Here is a 21651-nt window from a genome sequence, read left to right as displayed (position 1 = left end):
GGCGGGGTGCGCGAGAGGCGGCCGCGCCAGCGAGCGAATGGCCCGCCCGCCGGTCCGCACCACCGGCTCACCCAGCGGGCTGCTGGGCTGACTTGGGCGTTCGGCTCCCTCCGGAACCTTCCCCGACCGCCTCGCGAAACCCTGGAACGTCGAAAAGGCGAGCGCCTCTGAGCACGTGCAGAGTTCCCGGCGCAATCTGCGTCCCGCTGAAGTCAGGGGTGGCAGGCTTGCAGCGGGGCAGCTGGACCCATGGCTAGGGAGGAGCAGAGACAGAGAGGCGGGGAGAGGGCGCTGCGCGGCCTTCACTCCTTTCTTGTGAGGACACCGGAGACTGGGTGAAGATAGCCCTTGGTCTGACCCAGAACCTGAGCCTTGTTTTGACATTCTTATGGGGAAGTCTGTTGCTAAGAAGGAAAAACCTCCAGTTTCAGGGGCAGTCTACCAGAGCATTTCAGTTGCTGGGTGGGGCAACAGCAGAGGAGGGCTGGGAGTTGTGGGTTTGAGGGTGGAACGAGGATGATGCCTGTGAGAATCAGACTGAGCACTGCAAGAAATTCATAGAGAATAAGGCTGACCAGGACTGCTGATCATGATGGCCTTGTACAGGATCAGATGCAGCTGATAGGAGTCACAGGTGGGGAGACAGCTCCTCTTGTACTTATGTTCCACTTCTGGGCATCCCATTGGGGCACCTGGCTGGCCACTGTGAGAACAGGATGTGGGAGTAGATGGGCCTTTGGTCTCATCCAGCAAGGTTCCTATTATGAATTTACTGCACCCCCAATAAATCTTTGGGCTCCCTAGGACAGCACCACTTCTCTGTGTAGACATTAAGAACCGTCTGTCTCCCACCAGGCTCAGTATCCCTGGGGAACCAGCAAGCCCAGATGGAGATTTGCTTTTCTGTTTTTTTCTGGAAGAGCCACAGAGAAGCTTCTTTCTCATCAGTCGTGCTTTGCACCTCCCATGTCCCCAGCGGGGAGTGGAGGGAAGCTGGCATCTCTGCCAGCTGAGCTGCACTAGGCTTTTATTCCAGTCTCTGGCTACAAAACCTCCATTTTCTTTATCCCACCCCACTCTACTCCACCCCGCCCCAAGCAAGAGCTTCTAAAAACAGATCCAGGCGCAAATCCAAGCGGAAAGCCCCAATTAAGCAATGCCAACAGGAGAAACCCCCTGGCTGTTGTCTTCCTGGAACAAGGTATCCATGCAGGACTGAAGCAGAAGGCAGAAGTCTAAACACTGCTCTAGCAGGCTCAGGGTGAAAGTGAATAGTGGGAATCAATGTGCCATAGGAAATGCATAGCATCCTAAGCCAGGCAACTGGGTCCCAATGTTTCCTGGAATGCAGCCTCTGTCAGAAATCCTTTAGTTCCACCATAGAATAAATACAAATCAAATAACTCAATAAAATAATGGTTGATTAGTTGACCCTGCAGGTGCACTCTGCACGCTGTCAGAAGTGCTCTCCACATAGCTGTGTGAAGCAGTAGGTCACCCTTTCTCACTGGTGGGGTCACTTTGCTTGCCTACCCGTTTCCTTCCTTCTCACCACATGAATCTCAACAAATGTTACTCGCTTAGGGTCAAGACCAGCCTCCCCCAGCTTGGATCCTCTAGATATTTTGACCTGCACCTCCTGTCAACTCCAGCCAGCACAGCTATGCTCACATCACCCCCAGCATCCTGCAGCTCTGCTGGCTGGAGGTGATGGGAGCTTTAATCCAGGTTTGGAAAGGTTGGCTAATGCAGGAGCTGCATGTCCCTGGCCTCTCTGGGGGGGTCAAAGTGGTCCATGCTGTGTACAGTACACAAATAGCTTCTACCATCAGAACCAGAAGGGACAATGCCATGACAGACGACCCCCCCCCAGTGGGCTAGGGGTGCAAAAGTGGACAGAGCCTCTTAGCCTGTGCAACCAAGCAATTTAGCTAGAGGATGGGGCTTCTGGGTAATTAACACAAGGCCATTGGGGTCAAGGCTAAATGTGAAGCCATTGTTTCAGCCTTGGAGATTAAAACAAACTTCGAGAGCTCAGCAGGCAAAGCTGAGGAGGCCTGTAATTGGACTCCACCTGCCTCTCCTCTCATTGCCTCTGCCTAAATCACTCATCATCCTCTTTCCTGGCTCAGACACTTTCTGCTCCTCCTCCTGATTCCCCCTACCACCAGTTTGGTGATAGCCCCTCCTAATCTCAGATTGCGACTGAGAAACAGGTTACCTAGTGGTTAAAGAAATGTGCTTTGCACATATCCAGAAGCATTTTCCTTGTTCTCAGTGGACATATTTCTGGGCTGAGCTCCAGCATCCCAGACTCAAATTGGTGGTTACTCAAGAGGGTGTGGGGGCATAAGGCAGGGATGAGGAATCTGTGGCCCTCCAAATATTTCAGGATTGCAGCTCCCATCAGTCCCAGTCACACATAGTCAGTGGATAAAGGCAAGGCAAGAAGGAGACAACAATACCAGGAGGTCCCCTAGTTCTAAAGTACAGTTGCAGCAAAATCAGCAATGGGCGAATATTTTCAATAAGCATCTGCAAATGGTCCAGGTAATTCCTTGATCTAAACCTCTAATATTTTGATACTTGTCCTATTCCTGTCACTGTATTTCGTTGCAATGGACTGTGATGAAAAGCAATAAAAACGACTTGCTTGCTTTATACATTTATGCATACTGTGCCATCTTCCATGGTGCCTTGTAGGGTTGCACAGGCGAAGAAGGCAGCTTCCCTGCTTCCACAGAGCTCACCACCTAAAACTGCAAGGAAACCCGCAGAGGTGGCGGCGGCGGTGGGCAGCTGCCCTTACTAGACCTCAATGAATTCTTATTGCTATTGTCGTCGTCGTAGCCAATTGAGTTATAAGCCTTCCTTGTTTTGCTGCATCACTGGCAAGGTCTGCCTCCATCATTTCCCAGCCCTAGAAGTGAGTCCCATAGAGTCCCATAGGGCTTACTCCCAAGTCAGAAGGAACAGTTCAGCTTCCATGGGCTGCAAGCGAGGATGAGGCTGACAACGGGCAAGGGGTGGTGCTTCTGGGCCTCCGTTGCTAGGGCTGGGGCCAGTTGCCAGGGGCGGGCCCGGCGGAGCCGGAACTCTCGCGAGGCCAGGGCGGCGGTTGCTCGGAGACGCGGCGACTCCGAGCCTGGGCAGCAGCCGGAGAGGGGACTCAGTCGCCACCATGGTGAGGCCGGAAGTGGGGCGCGCTTGCGATGAGGGGGCCCCGGGAGGCTCCCCCAAAACCGGGGCGGTGCTGGGGCTCCTGCCCGCCAAGAGGCCCCGACCCTCCACCCCGGAAGTGCGGGGGCTGGACGTGCTCAGCGACAGACCGAACTCTGCACATGCTCAGGGGCACTCATTCCTTCGTCAGTCTTCCTTATGCGTGCCAAGAGTAAGCCCTGATATAAGCCTTGAGCCCTGGTAAGCACTGCTCTCACCACCACCACCAACCCCTATTTTGCAAGTGTGCCTCTTCAACGCCATGGAGCAATTGCACAGGCAAGTAGGTGAAGGCAGCCAGAACCCATTTGTCCTTTGGAGAGAGGGAGGGATGCGTGGATCCCTTTCCTAGAGAAAACGGTACTTCATCATTGCCCAAAGGAGTTATAAGCATGAATTCACAGCCTCCTTCCTTCCTTTGGCTCCCCACTTCATCCATCACACTGAAGATGCTCTCTTCTCCTCTCTTGCCCTCTCTCCCACTACCGCATTTGTTCAGGCTCCCAAAAAGAAAGGAGAAAAGAAAGGTGGCAAGAAGAAAGGTGCAAAAAGCCCTGTGGTGGATGCCGTCTCCCCGGAGGGCATGACCAAAGAGCAGGTGAGAAGGGGGTCACTTTGCAGTGGCAACAGAGGGTACGTTCTTAAAAATGTGTGGATGGGAAATAGAAACTACAATGCAAAGTGGTTTCTTGCCAACAAGAGGGAAACCAATCTACCTAGAGTTATTTAGGGGACTCCATTCCCTAGCAACCCCAGGATGGTGGGAGTTGTAGTCCAGCAACACCCTGCAGGCCACCCATGTTTCCCACCCCTGGCCTGTATCACATTAGCGAATGGTCAAGATGTCTCTCATTTTGGGGTGGAGTGATGTATGGGGTGCTTGGCCTACCCTCATTATCTCCGACCTTCCTGGCTAGGAGTAAGACCAAGTGTGAGTCATGCAGTCCCTCAGCTGGCTTGTTGCAGGTACACTCTTTCCATCCCTCTGACACTTCACTACAGCACTGAGGACCAGCATTGGGAGAAGCCACTATTTTGCCACGGGTCCATGTTGTTCCTTACTACACCTTTCTGCATTCCATAGGGTAGCAAAACTAGGCACCTCTTCAGTATAGCTAAGCTCACAGTTCAATTTTACAGTTTGGGTACAGGTATTGTGAGAATATTGCACAGGAACAGCCTTCACCATCCTGATGCCTTCCAGGTGTTTTGGGCTGCATCTCTCATTAACCCCAGCCAGCAAACCCATCAGTGTAGCTGATGGTAGATGACAACCAGCACATCTGGAAGGTACCAGGTTGGCAAAGACTGCCCTAAACATTCTAAGCTGATTTATCCACTTCCAGAGAGCAACAGACTCATGGAGCCAAGCCTCTCTCTAACCAGATAATTCATCCACCTATTTATCGTGCGTTCTGAAATGAAACAGTTGCACCCTTTCTGGAATTAGCCATGCTTCCCATGCCAGTTCACAGGATAGCCTTGGCTTGAAAAGAAAAAGCTTTGGAATTCACTGAGTCAGAAAAGGCACAATGCCAGTAGTGGCAATGGTGGGATCCCAGTCCTTCCTCTCGGCTCCAGCCCAACTGTTGGCTGACCCTCTTCTTGGCTTTGCAGCTGGAGGAACACATGGGCCGCATTCGGGAGGAGCTGGACCGTGAGCGGGAAGAACGCAACTACTTCCAGCTGGAGCGAGACAAGATCCACACCTTCTGGGAGATCACTCGGCGGCAGCTGGATGAGAAGAAGGCTGAACTGCGCAACAAGGACCGCGAGATGGAGGAAGCCGAAGAGCGTCACCAGGTGGAGATCAAGGTAAGAGCCTGTGGACTTCACAGATCACAGAACTGTAGAGCTGGAAGGAATCCAACCCCCTGCAGTGCAGGAATCACAGCTAAAGCATCCCTGACAGGTGAGTGATAAAAACATGAGTTGCTTTGTATGGCGTATGTATTTAAGTAAAATAAAACATTTCCCATTGGTACTAACCCAACAACCTTTTACTAGGGACCTTTTGCCTGTGAAACATGCTCGCTGCAACAATTGACCCATGGTGCCTCCACTTGTGGTTGAGCAGCTAGATATTGGCTTGGCCAGCCCCACAATGTTGTGGATGGAAAGTGGGGAAATGGCTATGGCAGTGGAAGGGTCTATTCTTTTAGCATAAAGACATAGAGGCTCACATGCTCCTGAATCTTCTTCAGTTCCTGATACTTGATGAACTTGGAGCCACGGCAGTGCAGACAGAGTTGGTCACCAGCTTGGTTGGTCTGGCACCCCTGGCTGGGGCACCTCACCCGACTTCCATCCCCTTCCCCTGAGTAGCCACAAGTGCCTCTCATTTACTCAGGCCTCTGCAAAAGAGAATACCTTGGCCGATGAGGGCCAACGCCTGCCTCGTCTTCCTTTTGTCTCAGGTTTACAAGCAGAAGGTGAAGCACCTGCTGTACGAGCACCAGAACAACATCACAGAGCTGAAGGCAGAGAGCACTGTGTCTATGAAGCTGGCCCAGAAGGATCACCGGTCCCAGGAGATGGAGCTGCGTAAGGACATGCGCACCTTGAAGGTGGAGCTGAAAGAGCAGGAGCTGTCCAACGAGATGGTGGTGAAGAACCTTCGGCTGGTATGTCTGAAGCAATGCCAGACTTGGCTGCTGGGCTGGGCTCAGGCCAACTTCTGCTGAGTGCATGGTGTGTGGGTGGGAAGGAGAGGGGTGGTGGTTCTTAAACCTCAGTTGTTCCTCCAGAGCAAACCAGCCTTGGCTTTGCTTCTGAGCTAGGAGGAGTATATGCAACATCTGTCACTAACCAGTATCATCATCTTGGCAGAAACAACAAGAAGACATAACACGATTGCGCAATGACTTTGAGAGGCAGGTGAAAGGTCAGTTCTGGCGCTCGCCACCAAAAGCTGAAGGGTTTGGGTTCGGAAGGGAAGGCTATCTTTGTGCCCAGGGAAGGATCAGTGGGCCACAGTGTCACTTCATCCCTTGGGGACTATTTCTCACATGCATGCAGTGACAAGGGAGCTGCTTCCTTATAGCACAGTCTCACTCTTCTGGAAGGTGTATGTGTGTGACTTTGTAGCCATGGTGTGTAAGGCCCATCGCATGAGTCCGCCCTTTGTTGTGTGTAAATTAGGCTAAGTAGCAGTTTGATAGGGAGCACAGATTTGTGTAGGGCCTGTCTTCCATACCAGCTCCTGTCTGTTTTGCAGTCATTCCGAGGGAGGGGCCTGAGGCTTCCTTGAAATGCCACATGCATTATAAGGTGGAACATGACAGCAGTTCTAAGCTCCTCATCAAATTAAATGTGTCAAAATAGCTAGGGACAGAAGTGCCATTTGCTAGGCCTTCTATGAATTCCATCTCTGCTGGGAGCTTTGTAGAATGCCAGGCTCCATGGGCCCATCCTTTGCTCAGAGTTGTTTAGATATAGTCTGAGCACTCCCAGTGCCTTTGGGTGACAACATTTTCCAGTCAGCCTAGAGTCTTGCTTTGCCCTTTTGTTGGAGCTGGAGAACACTTTGCCCCATCTCCTCTTCTACACAGCATAGAGGAACAGCCCACAGATAGAGGCATGCATAGCCTTATCACCTTTTTGCCTAGTAGAGCACTCAGTCTGCCCTGGGTGCCGCTTCCCCAGAGATCGAGGCCAAGTATGAGAAGAAGATGCGGGTCCTACGCGACGAGCTAGACTTGCGCAGGAAAACTGAAATCCATGAGATTGAGGAGAGGAAGAATGGACAGATCAACACACTGATGAAGAATCACGAGAAGGCTTTCAGCGACATCAAGAACTACTACAATGATGTCACTCTTAATAACCTGGCACTTATCAACACCCTCAAGGTAAAAGACATGCACCACACGACACCATCCCCAAATCAGCCTGTTGCCAGATTCAGGTAGTGGAAGGTCATAGTGGATGGTGTTCATTGGGCTTTCTATGTTTTGTTTTTTGTTCTGCTTTGGCTGATTTCTGTACTGCCATTGCTTTAGAGCCACTACATGTTGTATTTGTTTACTCTGCCATTGTGGATACCTTGAGTCCTGGAGCTCCTCTCTTGTGCATCTCACTATGGACCAACCCCTGTTGTAGTTGAAGGTCATGTGTTTCCCATTTGGGGAAATGAACCACTCTGGTTTGGGGGGAAAGTCTGTTTCTATATTTTATATGTCAACCGCGACCTTGTTTGTTTGGAAATTTGTTCCATTCACTTCAGTGGGCCCGTCAAATGAGTCAGGGTGCAGCCTTGGTTATCCTCAGGTGATTCAGAGCTGTTGTTTCTCTTTGCCTTGGTGGTGGTGGGTCCCATGGGAGGTTTGAGGAAGCATGTGCCAGACAGGTGGTCAGGACTGGTGGGATGGGGCTTGCTGCCTGTTTTTGAGGACCTGAGGCACACACAGCCTCCTTTCTCTCTGTGTGTCTTGGAGTACAGGAGCAGATGGAGGAGATGAAGAAGAAGGAGGACCATCTGGAGAAGGAGATGGCTGAAGTGCTGCTGCAGAACAAAAAGCTGGTGGAGCCACTGCAACGAGCCCGTGAAGAGGTGGCGGAGCTGCAGAAGAAACTGGCGCACTATGAAAAGGACAAGGCCATGTTGCATGTGAGTCCCAGGGCTCTGCATTCACCTTTGCTTCCTGAGTGTCCTGGCCAATGAACTCTGGGTTACTTAGTAGGACTGACTCTCTGCTAGTTTGGTGTGAACAGCACTGGGCTATTTTTGCACCAGCCCACTTTCATGCCACAGATTTTTATTTCCACTTTTGGTAGCAGTTTGCATTGTCTCTATTCTCATGTGCCCTTTATTTCCAGAGTTTGGAAATTTGTACTGTGTGAAATAGGCCCCACCCTTTCTGTGATGTCCTTCAGTGCTAACAGTGGTCATTTAGAGTCTAGACAAATGTTACTGCGCCTTCTATTCTAGTTGTTGTCCAGCACTTTGCTTTTTATATTTATCAGTGTTTCAAGATGAGAGTTTCGTGATTTTACATGCAGCCACGTACTCACGACCAGAGATGTCTTTTTAGGTTTTGTTCCCTTCTGATGCCGCACACTCCACCAAAGTTGTTGGTGTGTCTGAACGCACAACAGTTTTGCCATAATCAAAAATAGACTCAACTACATTCAAAATACAACTGCAGAGCAATTGAGTTACTATGTGAAGAGGAAGGCAGGGGGCCATAAGGATCATGAAACATGCTGGAAGTTGGGGGCAAGAGACCCCTGAGCTGATGTTTCCAGGATGAGGGACTTGAATGATGCCCAGTCCCTGTGGAGCAGATAGAGGAACATAGTACTTTCCCATTCTTACAGTTTCTCCTTTGCACTGTCTAGTTTGGAGGTCAAAACTCATCAGTCCCTTCTGTGCCCTAGGAACTCTGTGCGGCTGCTTTAACCTCCTTCTCTTCCCTTTCCAGCACACACATGCCCGTTTGAAAGTCACCGAGAAGGAATTAAAGGATCTCCAGTGGGAACATGAAGTGCTGCAGCAAAGGTTCATCAGGGTAGGGATCAAGAATCACTGCTGTGCTGTGGCTTAACTTAGAGTTGGGAGAGGGTTGGATTTGATGGGTGGGCTGTGGGACAAGATGAAAAAGATGGGCCCATTTTCTGTAGATATCCAGTAGAGAGGTCTATATAGCCACCCACCCACCACCCATTGGGCCTTGAGAATTCTGTGGTCCTGGTTGTTTCTTGATGAGACCTTTAGAGCAGATGGACAAGTCTGAGCCAAAACTGCCTGCAATAGACATTCCCTGTCATCTCCAAATTAGCTGTGAGCAGCTGGACTTTGTGTTTGTCTGAACAGCAGCATGTCTACTGCTGGGCTGGTCTGGTCATCAGTATGACTTAAAGAAGTGGGGACTGTGATACTGGAGAGGGGCAGCTCCCATCAGAGGGGGGGTGGAAGGGAGGGGCTCTCTTCAGTATAACTCATTAAGACATGGGGACAGGTTTGCGTGCCATTCAGCATTGATCTGAGACCTCATTAGCTGCCTTTGAAAACTGGCTGCAGTGGTCCTATCTTAATGAGGGGGTCTCTTACTAACAGGAATTGGGTCAGGCTGCCTCCCATCCCTCCTCCCCCACAGATCCTTGCAAAGTGCGTTGGGAGAGAAAGGAGGCCTTTCTGTCCCCAAAGGCATCATTCTCTTGCTCTCCTGAGGCTGCTTAAAGCCCATGGCCTAGTCTGCCATGCCTTGCTGGGTGGTCTGTTTCTGTTCCTGAAATGGAAGAAAGAGGTTGCTGTAGATTCCTCAGTTCTCTGGCTCCTGAGGAGGAGGCAAGCAAGCGTGCTGGGGGCTTCTGTGGAGCTGCCCTCTGTGACTGCTGCAAGACCGGGGGTTGAAAACAGGGGCTTGACTCTTCCTGATAAAGGTCAGCATATGGGAGCACAGCAAGGCAGTGGGTGGGCATTTGCATGGCACGCACGCACACACACACACATGCACATATAGCACAATGCAAGAGGATGGTTTTAACTGATAAAAACCTAATCACCACCAGCCCTGTCTTCCAGCTCCCACTGCCTTCCCTAATAGCCTGAGGGGCTGCCTCAGAGCTCTGCATTGCTCCTCCCTCTGTGACTCGCTAAAGTCCCAACTTTTGGAATCATTGCAACATATTTTCATCTGTGCTGGTTTGTGACAGAGGGGGTGGGCAGCTGTTGTCATTGGGTAGCTGGCTTTTTATTTTTGGAAGAAGACTTTTACGCATGAATGTTAGGACTATAGACAGTTGCCTAAATACACAGCCAGATCCTTGGTCCATGCAGCTCCGTCTTGTCTATGCACTGACTGGCAGTGGCTCTCAAGGCTTCACCTTTCCCAGCCCTCCCTGGAGATGTGTGGGATGCAACTTTGGACATTCTGTATGCCAAGCATGTGCTCCACCACTGATCTCCAGGCCTTTCCCATGTGCTCACAGTGGACAAGCAAAACACACCAAAACCCAAAGCCCCTTATTAACAGACAGAATACCTGGTTTAGGGGCTTCATGGAGCACCCAGTCTGTGCCAAGGCTCAGAGCAGTGCTCTCTTTGACTCTGGGGTTGATGGTTGTCTGACAGGTGCAGGACGAGCGAGATGACCTGTACCAGAAATTTACCAAAGCCATTAACGAGGTGCAGCAGAAAACTGGCTTTAAGAACTTGTTGCTGGAGCGGAAGCTTCTCGGCCTCTCCAACATCCTGGAGAAGAAGGAGGTGCAGCTCAACGAGGTCCTGGCTGCCACCAACCTTGATCCCGGTGCTCTCAGTGTGGTCACCCGCAAGCTGGAGGTACTGTGCTTCTAATCACCATGGGGATTATAGAGAAAGTTTATAGATATTTTTATAGATATTTTTCTAATACCCTTCAGTTAAACAAACAGCTCCCAAGCCAGATGAGAACAATTGGTCAGATTCCTTCTTGCTGCTGTTTCAGATGGGGTTTGTCCCTGGGTTTCATATGGATTAGGCAAGATCTAGGTAAAACCTTGCAATGCACAGGAGAAAGGTGCACTGGCTAAAAGGGAGCTGCCAGGGGCTCAAGGTGTGGGCAAGTGCAGGGAGCCATCCTATAATAAGAGACTCTGCCCAACCTGACAATGGGAAGTTAGCTTTTCTCTGAGCACTCCCCCTCATTCAGGGGCAATTAATAAATGTAGCCTGCGCAGTATTTCAGAGGAGCTGCCCTTAGTTGTGCACAAGAGGCCCACAAGCATGAAAAGCCTTTGCCTCAGCCCTCCAAACAATCAGAGCATGTACAGTAGTACCTCAGGTTACAAACGCTTCAGGTTACAAACACTTTGGGTTACAAACTCTGCTAACCTGGAAGTAGTACCTCGGGTTGAGAACTTTGCCCCAGGATGAGAACGGAAATTGCACGCCAGCGGCACAGCGGCAGCAGGAGGCCACATTAGCGAAAGCACGCCCCAGGTTAAGAATGGTTTTGGGTTAAGAACGGACCTCTGGAACGAATTAAGTTCATAACCCAAGGTACCACTGTACCAACATTTCCATTTGCCAAGCAGGTTCTGAATACACACGCACACAACTGGCCTCCAGTTGCCTCGGGTTAGCTAGAAGTAGCTAGGAGGTGTTTGTTTCCAGCAGCAGCTATAGAAGTCAGTCACATGGGCAGTACTGTGGGCAAAAGGGACCCTCGCAGCAGTGACTGAACCAGTGGTGGGGTGAATTGCTCTACTGGGGAATGCTTTCCCTTCCTATCTGACCTGAGCCTCTTTGGTGCTTTCTTGGGACATAGAATGCACAAGCAGTCAGCAAGTGTCTGTTGTGCTTCTGGCTGTGAGAATACACTTGGCATGAGGGTGCTGTGCCTGGGGAAATGTGCAGGAGCCAGACTGAAAGGGGAAGTTCCAGTGGTCAGAGACTTCAGTTTCTTTTCCCTCTGGCTGGTGGAGTTGGAAGAGATTCTACATGCAAATCTGCTGAACCTATGTGCCATTTATTCTGGTCCCAGAATCCGTTCAGTACACAGAGCACACGTGCCCCTTTGCAGCATGAGAACTGTGAGAACTGAAGCGGCAATGTGCCCTTGTTGCCAGGGCGGTGTTTCCTGCTCTGCTGCTCAGTCTCCAACGGAGATGGAAAGGGAGAGAGAGAATGAGCTCCTGGCTGCCTTCTCGGTTCCTTGCCTCCCTCCTCCTCTCCCTGCGGCCACTTGGGACTGTCAGAACCTTCTAGCCACACAAGTGTGGCTTGGGGATCGCTTGCCACACAGCTTTCTCTCAACTCTTTCCACTCCATGGGGTTTCCCTGGTTGCTGATTTCCTAGCTGCCCGCTTTCTTTGCTAAGGTTGGGTTCTCTCTAACAGCGCCTTGGTACACAGCAAGGCTATCTGCACTTTCAAAGCATTCCCCTGGCACGTCAAGTTGTTTCTGGGGAGCAGGGGCTGCCCATCACGCTGCCAGGGCCCCTCCCCTCTGTGTTTCCAGCCCCAAGAGCCAAGGGAGGCTCTCCACCATAGGGACCTCTGTGGCCTCCTCACTCTTCAGGCTTCCTGTCCTGTCCAGTCTCTGAAATGCCTGATGGGATGGAAACAGAGTTGTCTCCCGTGACTTGGCCTGCCTGGGAAGGGGGCTTAGTTAGTGGCTTCCACATTCCAAGCACGGCTGGCGCCAGTAACTGGAGATTCTTCCCAGAGGCAGCTGCTCCTTCCAGCAGGCCTCCCACATTCCTACCTTCAGCTGCTGCTTGCGCAGGAGGCACATCCACAGGGGATTCCCTGGGTTTTGTAGCACCAGATCCTGTGCCAAATAGGGCAAAAAATGGCTTGGTGGCAGAAATGCCAGCCCACAGCTCTCATCTCCCATTACTGGCGGGCAACGCAGATGAGCCTTAATTTGAGTCACAAAGAGGAAATTGTGCAGGGAGGCAAGAGGCGCATTAGCTCCTGTTTGTAGATGGAGTGCTCCACTGTGATTGCTATGCCAAGTGTGGGATGCAGTACTGTATACAAAATTCAGCACCCATGAGAATCTTGGGTTTTACCTGATTTTGTAAAAGCAGGTTTCTAAACCTCATGGCTGTAGAGAGGCTTGGAAATACGATGGCACTGCCTAATGAAATCACGGAAGCCAACCACAGACAGATTAGGACTTTCAGCATGCAGAATTTACAGAAAGAAAAGAGCCAAGCACAAGACTGTGCTGCAGAAGGGCACCTAACTTTGCATAGGCCTGTCATGGCCCATTAAGAAATGGCCAGAAGCTCTGGCTGGGCCTTGACTAGTCCCCTTGTGGACCAGTTCACTTGCCTGATGTGTTAACACCTGAACAACCTTCCTTCACAGGATGTGCTGGATTCGAAAAACAATGCCATCAAGGATCTGCAGTATGAGCTAGCCAGAGTGTGCAAGGTAAGAGCTCCAGCTGAGGAGAACCCAGTAATTGTACTTGAATGTCTGTTGGAGCAAAATGTAGAGAGCAGGTCTCTTTAGACACAACCCAGGAAGGAAATATATTTTCCCTAGCAGTTGGCTTTTACTTATGCCTTGTTTGAAAGCCATTTATGCTAGCAGGAATTCACTATCCTGGGGCAGTGAGTTCCATAGGTTAATGCCAAGAAGTGTGAATAAGTACTTCCTCTGTCTTTTCTAATGCCCACTGCCTACCCATCTCAGTGAACGGCTGATGCGTTTGACAAATGTACTACCCATCGCTCCATCTGACCTACCAAGTTGCATCATATTCACCTTCAGCTCCATTTTTCTAAGTTAACAAGTTTGTGCTAAGCATTTGTTCCTTGAGATGGTCTCGCCTGCAACCATTTTAGTTGGCCTTTTCCTGCTCTCTTGCATCCTTTTGGAGAAATATGGATGCAGCCGCCACTGCCATGGGTGTATCGGGCTGGCTATTACCAGAGCATAGACAAGAGAAGTTGCCTTAGGTGTCTGTGTTATGGTATGTGATGTTTGATCCCTCTCCTCAACCTGCAATTGCCTCCCATTGCAGGCCCACAATGACTTGTTGCGGACGTATGAGGCCAAGCTCACAGCCTTTGGGATCCCTTTGGACAATTTGGGCTTCAAGCCCCTGGAGACCTCCGTGATCGGCCACACGCTGGGCCAGGGCCCTGCTGGGTTTGTCTCAACCCCCACGTAGCACAGCCTGACATCATACTTTGGAATGCCTTCAGCCTAAGCCTTGTGTGCAAGCAAGCCTCTGTCCCGCTCCTGCTGTGGCCGTAGAGGGGAGGCAGGGAGGGAGAGAGCAGCCCCCTGGAATGAGATTGCGTCTGCTCCAGCCCTCATTTGTATTAAAGAGGCCCTGTGGTGGGCTATTCAGTCTTCAGTCTCTGCAAAGCCTCCCTTTTTCTTTCCCACCCACGTCAAGGCAGAGCTTGGGGACTTGAAAAGCATCCTCCTCTTGATTAATGAGCCCATGGACTACTTAATCCCACCTTATCTAGAGCCTCCAAAGTCCTCCACACCTATGTTGTGTCAACTCAAGCACCATCCAATGTGAGAACCTCTGAAGAGCCTGGCTCCTGGATCCAGGGTAAAGGACTACCTAGTCCAGCATCCTGTTCCCCACAGTGGCCAAGCAGATGCCTCTGGGAAGCCCACAATCAGGACGTGAGTGCAGCAACCCTCTCCCCCCTCATGTTCCCCAGCAACTGAGGGAGCCCTACCTAATCAGTAGAGCACACATATGTCAAGGACCCAGACCCAATTCATAGCATCTCCAATTTAAAACAAGAGGCTTACAAGTATCAGTCTTTAGATTACTCTCACATTTACTACGAGGCAGCTGCTCATGGCCAAGCCCCCAGCCTGAGGCTTGGGCCAGAGGTGGCTGTGGATGTAACCACAGCTCTCCATCCGCTGGACTGTGCCAGCTCTCTCAGAACAGGCACCCCGGTTTGCTGAAGCAGCCCCTCCTGCTGGCCGGTCTCCCACTAGCTTCCCCTGTAGGTGGTGTAGGAATAAGGGCTGAGCAGCAAGGGAATGTGCACTTTTTCTTCCTCTGTGATGGTGAAGACAATCTAAACAGAGAGACAAGCAAGAGGATGCGTAAAGACAAGGGAGGGGGGAATAGCAGGAGGTTGGTAGTGCTCTTTGGTTTGAGATCCTTTCTTCGCTGCACTGGGCCTAGCCCATGAGAAGACATTTGTCAGGGCCCAAATGCCTGGTCCGGAGCACCCCTAGTGCACAGTCCTGGCACACTTCTGGCTTTGTGCTCTTTCAGGGATGTCCCATGCACAACATCTAGCTCTCCTACCAACCACCTGGGCCTCTTCCTACAGGTTTCTGAGGGACTTCACAGCGTGCAGCCTTCATAATGTGAAGTTTATGCTGATTTCTCCCATTTTCCAACGTTGTGCTTCTGCTGCCAGGAATTACATCCCTCAAAGGGCAATGAGTGGTGGTCCCTGCCATCATCAGTCCTCCCTATGTTGGAAGAAGCCTCCCCCCCTTCCAGGTGTGAGTTTCATCTGGGAACCAAACTTACTTCCACATAAGGGTAGAAGCTGCTGTATCCTTGTTGCTCCCAGTACTCCCTCGTCTCAAAGCGCAGCTTATAGGTGCCAGGTTTCAGTTCCCTGGGCATCGGGCTGTTTCTGTCCAAGCGCCCATCAGGGTTTGTCTTGCTGGAACAGAATAAATGAGGCTGAAACTGCAACGGCCCCAGCCCTACCAAGGGAGGGAGATTGTCCCGCTTCATCCCCTCCTACCTTCTCATGAGCTCTGCCCACGGACGTTGGGGATCCTCCAGCTTGGAGAAGTGCATGGCCAGGCCTTGGGCAGGGAGGCCGGTGAGCACATTCAGTGCGTGGACAGTCAGGAAAGCGTGGTGGACCTCATTGGAACTAGCCACCTGGGATTCAGAATGGAGAGCCGGGTGGAGCAAAAGCCTCTGTACGAGTTCCTCCCCCTCCCAGATGGCCTTGCCACCCTCAGCAGCAGGCCCTTATTTTCCAAGCTCTTTCTTGCTGCCCTCAGCAGTTTTTCCTGTTTTTAAATGTTTGCTTTTTCTCCCAGGTGCTGTGTGCACGGGGGCTTTCTTTGAGGTGTTGTGGTTGTGGGGAGAGAGGGAGGACCCCACCCCACCCACTTCTCACCCATTCACCAGCTGTGTGTTCAAACACAAACTCTGCTGGCTCCTGGGTGAGGGGTTTTGTTGGGGGTGGGTGGGTTAAGGACAAGATGCCCTCGGCAGACCCTGCTTGCCTTCTGATGTCCGCAGTGCCCATTCATTTGCCCAAATTGTAGCCCTGCAGCTTGACATAGTGCCTGCCACTGTTTGTACAGAGAGGGCAGGTGAGCAAGTAATGAAGGTGCAGAGGAGGTTCAGGGGCAATGAAGGTCAGCAGTGGTCCCCACTGGCTGTGTCAGGATGGGCCTGGGCAGGTGCCTTACAACACCAGCCTCTTGACAGAAGCCCTGCCTGACAAGTGCATTCCTCTGCTCTTAAGCATGGCGGAGCAGTACTCCTGGGTTTCCAAGAGAGGTCCTTCCCAGCCCTATCTGGAGATGTTGGGGATGAACCTAAGAACACTGAGTTATGACCCCTCTCCACCCAGAAGGTGGGCCTGAACAATGGCAGCTCTGCTCCCTGTCCCATGTATGATTTCATTGCCTTCTTAAACATTTGATCCCTGGCCACAGAGTTCCTTTACTTTCTGGCACATGCCATGAAACTCCCCAAGACAATCAAGAGTGTGGCATTCAAGCTTCTTGTTTTTCATGAGCTGCAAGAAATATACATTCCCATCCCCTTGCCAAGTTTCCCAATGAAACACCAAAGCAGGAAGGCTGTCCCTTCTCTTGGGCTGAGCCCACCCACCATCCTAGGATCTCTCACCACCTGGGGTCTCCCTCCTCCGTCCCTCTGTGGTAGTTGGTTTCTCTCATCCATTCTGGGGCATTTCTGATGCAGCCCCTTCTAACTCCACTTCCTACTTGCCTTCCACTGGCAGGCAGCCTGCCTGTCATGACTCAGCAGAAAGTCTTAACCCTTTTGTTGCCACGAGGGCAGGCTCAATCGGGTGCCCCCTGAAAACATGAGTAAAGGTAAAGGTACCCCTGCCCGTACGGGCCAGTCTTGCCAGACTCTAGGGTTGTGCGCTCATCTCACTCTATAGGCCGGGAGCCAGCGCTGTCCGCAGACACTTCCGGGTCACGTGGCCAGCATGACAAGCTGCATCTGGCGAGCCAGCGCAGCACACGGAATGCTGTTTACCTTCCCACTGGTAAGTGGTCCCTATTTATCTACTTGCACCCGGGGGTGCTTTCGAACTGCTAGGTTGGCAGGCGCTGGGACCAAACGACGGGAGCGCATCCCGCTGCGGGGATTCGAACCGCTGACCATGCAATCGGCAAGTCCTAGGCGCTGAGCTTTTACCCACAGCGCCACCCGCGTCCCGAAAACATGAGAAAGGGGCCCAATTCATTTCAGGGCAATGGGGGAGGGTTCCATCTCCATCTCTACCCAGCCTAATCTGTAAAATATACATTAGAAGTTCTTTGGACTTCTCACTGGAGTAAAATGCAGCAAGCATTTTGTGGGAGAACCAGAAATACTGTCATGCCCCAGCAAGAGCAAAAAGGAAGATACAGGAGTAGTCGCATGGTTACCCGGGAGTATTTGTGAGTTCCCAGTCCTTACTTGGATCACTGCTGTTGCTGTAGTGCTAAGACCTTCTCCTAAGCAGTCTGTAGCTTGCAGGATCAGAGTGTATTGGGGTGTTACCTGTAAACAAATAATTCCATGAGCATTTGGGCAGAGGGGATGGCAAAGCAGTGTTATATAAGATCCTGAGAGCCCCACTGGCAAAGCAACTCGAGGAAACTTCAAACTCACTAAGGTACTTTCAGATACAGCAAACTGAAATGGGACACAGCTGTTATGCTAGACCAAGCATAGGCAAACTCGGCCCTCCAGATGTTTTGGGACTACAGTTCCCATCATCCCTGACCACTGGTCCTGCTAGCTAGGGAACATGGGAGTTGTAGGCCAAAAACATCTGGAGGGCCAAGTTTGCCTATGCCTGTGGCTAGACCACCCTTGTTATTAGGAAAATGTGAAAAGAAAATGCTTAATTCTTGCAAACCATACCGTTAAAGCACATGACTTCCCCCAAAGGATCTGGGCAAATGCAGTTTGCCCCTCACAGAGCTACAATTCCCAGCACCCTTGACAAACTGCAGTTCCCAGGATTCTTTGGAGGAAGCCATGTGCTTTAAATGTGTCCAGCTTATGTCCACTTCATCTTCTGTAGGGCAGCCCTCCAGATATTGGAAGGCGGCAGTCATGCTGTTCATCTGCTCCAGACTCAAAGCCTTCCCTCTTCTCTTTCAGAAATCCCTTGCAAGCTCCTCCCCATCCTGCTTGGTCCCCCTCCAGCTAGCCTCTCATCCACCAGTGCCTTATGGCCCAGTGCTTCCACTAGGAGTGAAGCACAGCAGCAGAGCCAAGGGTTGCCTCAAAGGGGAAATTTGGCATCTTTAATCATGCCCTCTCCCTACACAGCCAGGACCCAGCCACTTACCGTTCTGTCAAGTCCTGGTTTGTTCAAGCTGATGACCCCTGTTTTATTATCGATGGCAAACATTTGGCTCTGTGGCTTTGTGGGGGTCTGGATAGCGAGGGAGTAGGTGATTACCCCATTGTAGGAATTCACAGCGTCATCTATGTCAGTGGCTGATACTTGTGTCACAAAGGTACCTGGGTGTGTGTGCCACAAAAGTCCAAAGTTCAGCTTCTGAAGTGCATCACACACATACCCGCAACATAGTCAGATCATCCCAGCTTGGAGGTCAAATTGACTCTGTCCCAGACAGCTCCAAAATTACCTCTTAGCCTCTGAGTGAATGCAAACTGTGCAGCAGCTGGGTGCGATCTGCACTGCTTTTATGCCAGTCCGCAAGTTATGGTGGGCTCAGTAGTGACTGCCCAGGCCATACAGGTAGAAAGAAGCACAGTTAGGGGTCTGGGTTTTGCACACGATATTATACCCTCTCCCTTTGTGGGTGCTCCTTCCATAAAGAATGGGCAAAGGATGTGCACAGTCAGAGGCAAATTGTAGGGGTCTCCATACAGTCAGTTCATGCACGTGCAACCAGACAGACAGACACGTACCTGGCGCGGCTCCTTCTGCTACGGAGCCATGGAAGATGCTCTGGTTAAAACGGGGCTTGTTGTCATTCTGATCAAGCACCTCAATGACGATCTCTGTGGGGTTCTCCACAGGCTGCCCAGTTGCACTTACAGCGTGAAGAAAGAGCTGCAGAGCAAGCAGGGTAGCAATTGAGACACTCCCCAAAGCTGCCTCTCACCCTCCCAGAAACCTTCCCACAAGAGTGTAGAGCTGTCCTTCTCTTCACACCGAGAGCACCCAGGAATTTACATTAGGGGCTAAAAAGTATTTAGATACTGTATGCCGAGAATTCAAAAATGAAACTAAGCTGAACTTTCTCCTCCTTCCCATAAATAATGGTTGCTAATACTATTGCTTCCCGGGGATTCCCCAAGAACGGACATAAAGCAGCAGAAAACATGTGATTTCCACTCTTTCCCTGCCCCATAACACGTAGCAGCCTTCCCCAACCTGGTGCTCTCCAGAAGTTTTGAACTACGAGTCCCATCAGCTCCAGCCAGCACAGCTATATGATGCTTGGGCTGATGGCAGCAGTAGTCCAAAGGATCTGGAAGGCACCAGGTTGGCAAAGGAAGTTTTAAGAGGTGCTGGGAGGTTCCAGGGTGGCAGAAACTAGCACAAAGGGACTTACAATGTATTTGTCTTTGGTCTCTCTGTCCAATGGCGTGGTCACCATCAGCCAGCCGGTCTCTCTTTCAAGGATGAAGATGCCTTGAGGAGGTCTGTCTGCACCAGTCCCAGTGACACTGTAGAAAGTCATGCCATCTTTACCTACCTGGTAGCAAATGAACATGTCAAAACTGAGAAGGTCTGTTTTCTTGTTGCCTCCCTCTATGCCTCCCTCAGAGGTAGAACACAGAGAGGGATTCTGAGCAGTTTCATAGGAGGAAAAGAAGTCCTCCAAGCATAGTGGTTCTGAGCTGTTCAAGGCACATGAAGAGAAAGAGGCAGTTGCCCTCTCTGTCTATACCTGCAGCAGACGCTTGGGGTAGGGACCGATGTCATTCTCCATGACCAATATTGGAGGCAGAAGTTGCAAATCCCTCTTCTGCCTCTTCAGATCAAGTCTGGATTCTGGAAAGGTCAGCACTTCTGCCCAAGCAAATAGGAAGGAGACCTGCAAGGGGGAAAGAGAGTGGCATTATGGCATTATTAAAAAAAAAACCCTCATTCAGAGCCCAATCCCATGGCATCTTCCATGTGATTTAGAATCCTTAAGATTTCTAGGGATGTCGGGACAGGATAGTGCTGGACCTCAGGATTCCATCCTGGAACATGTGAAGGAAGACATGTCCTGGAATCTGGACACACCTCTATGTCAAGAGTATCTTCCTTCTATCTTAAATGTCAGTATTGAGTTTGCATTATTGTTATTTACCTGAAGTCCTTTCACTTCATCTATGGACCTGCCACGGGTAGCAACCAGTCTGTTTTGCAGCCTCTATTGAGCAGTAGTCAAGGGTAGAGCTGATAAGAGTGGAGATGGGCCAAGAAGCCTTGCCACGGCTCCCACACCCATGGCCACCATCTTGTTGACCCCTTGGGCTAGCCTTATTTGTGTTATCTGATCCCTCTGCAAGGCTAGATGCTTTGCAGCCCATGGAAGATTCAAGGTCCCTGTTTACAGTTTAAAGGTTGGTGCTCCCTGGTGGTTGTTTTTAAAGGAAATGCATGTTTGCTGATTCAACATTAGTTTGGAACATTGGCAACTGCTCTTATCTTCTCGAAACCTATTTGCTTTGAACAACTATGCTGCCGGTAGAGTGCAGTGTAGAGAGACACAAGCCCAATATTATGAAACCTTCCTCAGCCCAGTAACATCCCCATGCTCACTCGGTGGTCACTTCTCCCCCACACTCTGTTCATGCTCCTCTTCATCTTTATTCCCCACACCCCAGCTCTTCCACAAGTTCAACACAGCTTGGGGACAGCACCTGTACTTTGCATGCAGGAATTCCCAGATTCAAACCCAGCCACTGCCACCTTAAGGATTTCTGGTTTCAGCAGCACAGCAAAATCACTGCCTGGAGCCTTGGGGAATTGCTACTAATAAACACTAGTTGGACGAAGAGCCTGGCCTGGTGTGATAAGGTTGGTTCATGTGTTGGTACCTCTTCTGCACCTGCAAAACCCTTAACCCAGCCCCTCCACCATTAATGCCAAGAAGATCCTTCTACAACACCAAAGATACTTGCCCCGCTTCGCTTGCTCTCTGGAGAACAATCCTACCTGAGAGTGAAGAGCCAGGAAGAGCAGGAGGCTGACCCTAAAGAAGCACATTGTCCTGCTTCAGCTCTTGCTCCTTGCCTTCTGCAAAACTCTGGCAAAGGGATGGCAACCCAGCTGACTAAGCTAGAGCAAAGTCTGCCTGGCAAGTCCCTTTGGGGGAAGGGTTAAGGGCAAATGGGCAGGCCTGGGGTATTTTGACACACCACATGGAAGCAGGCCACAGTTGATTCAGCATGTGGGACCAAGTGAAGGGCGTGTGCTTGTGCCCTAGGAAGATATCTTACAGGTGGCACTGCCCTCCATTGTGCAAGTCTCATTTATTCTGGCAGGGTAAGGGTTCATTTGGGAGCAGGTATTCTCCGGACTCGACCCTCTGAAGCTCTTTCGAATATCAGAGCTCAGTTTTATGGCTTTCCCCCCTTTGTTTTGATTCAGAGCAGAAATTTGCAATAAAACATGGAGCGGAGGAGGGTGTTGTTATGAAAACAGAGGAAGCCACTTTCCTTCTGCAGAAACAGAGGAGGGTCTGTCCACTCCGCCTTTCACAGTAGCAGGAGAGTGCCATGCCTAGTCCTGACCTTGTGGCATACAT

General features: G+C 50.9%; 2 protein-coding genes across 5 annotated transcripts; one reads left to right on the top strand and one right to left on the bottom strand.

The window, feature by feature from the left end:
* The first annotated feature begins 3073 nt into the window (after positions 1-3073).
* GAS8 (growth arrest specific 8) lies at positions 3074-14020 on the top strand. Of its 4 annotated transcripts, none has more exons than XM_053399891.1 (11): positions 3074-3184; positions 3719-3817; positions 4837-5034; positions 5637-5843; positions 6049-6103; positions 6865-7070; positions 7661-7828; positions 8643-8729; positions 10295-10504; positions 13021-13086; positions 13682-14020. In XM_053399891.1, the coding sequence occupies exons 1-11, from the start codon at positions 3182-3184 to the stop codon at positions 13829-13831; spliced, it is 1449 nt and encodes a 482-aa protein (XP_053255866.1). In that variant the 5' UTR covers positions 3074-3181; the 3' UTR covers positions 13832-14020. The 4 variants fall into 4 exon arrangements, with proteins under 4 accessions (XP_053255866.1, XP_053255868.1, XP_053255867.1 ...); XM_053399893.1 differs by lacking the exon at positions 3074-3184 and adding an exon at positions 3194-3420; XM_053399892.1 differs by lacking the exon at positions 3074-3184 and adding an exon at positions 3194-3498.
* A 427-nt stretch (positions 14021-14447) lies between these two features.
* Positions 14448-21167, bottom strand: LOC128419340 (cadherin-1-like). The gene is made up of 9 exons (XM_053399898.1): positions 21060-21167; positions 19801-19947; positions 19462-19605; positions 18812-18956; positions 18222-18397; positions 17339-17422; positions 15405-15547; positions 15182-15320; positions 14448-14714 (listed from the first exon to the last, which is right to left on the bottom strand). The coding sequence occupies exons 1-9, from the start codon at positions 21108-21110 to the stop codon at positions 14628-14630; spliced, it is 1116 nt and encodes a 371-aa protein (XP_053255873.1). The 5' UTR covers positions 21111-21167; the 3' UTR covers positions 14448-14627.
* Between the last annotated feature and the right edge of the window lie 484 nt (positions 21168-21651).

Source organism: Podarcis raffonei, chromosome 8, assembly GCF_027172205.1.
Source record: "Podarcis raffonei isolate rPodRaf1 chromosome 8, rPodRaf1.pri, whole genome shotgun sequence".
NCBI lineage: Eukaryota > Metazoa > Chordata > Lepidosauria > Squamata > Lacertidae > Podarcis > Podarcis raffonei.
Note: the sequence above shows the minus strand (reverse complement) of the source record. Positions and strands in the feature narration are given on the sequence as shown.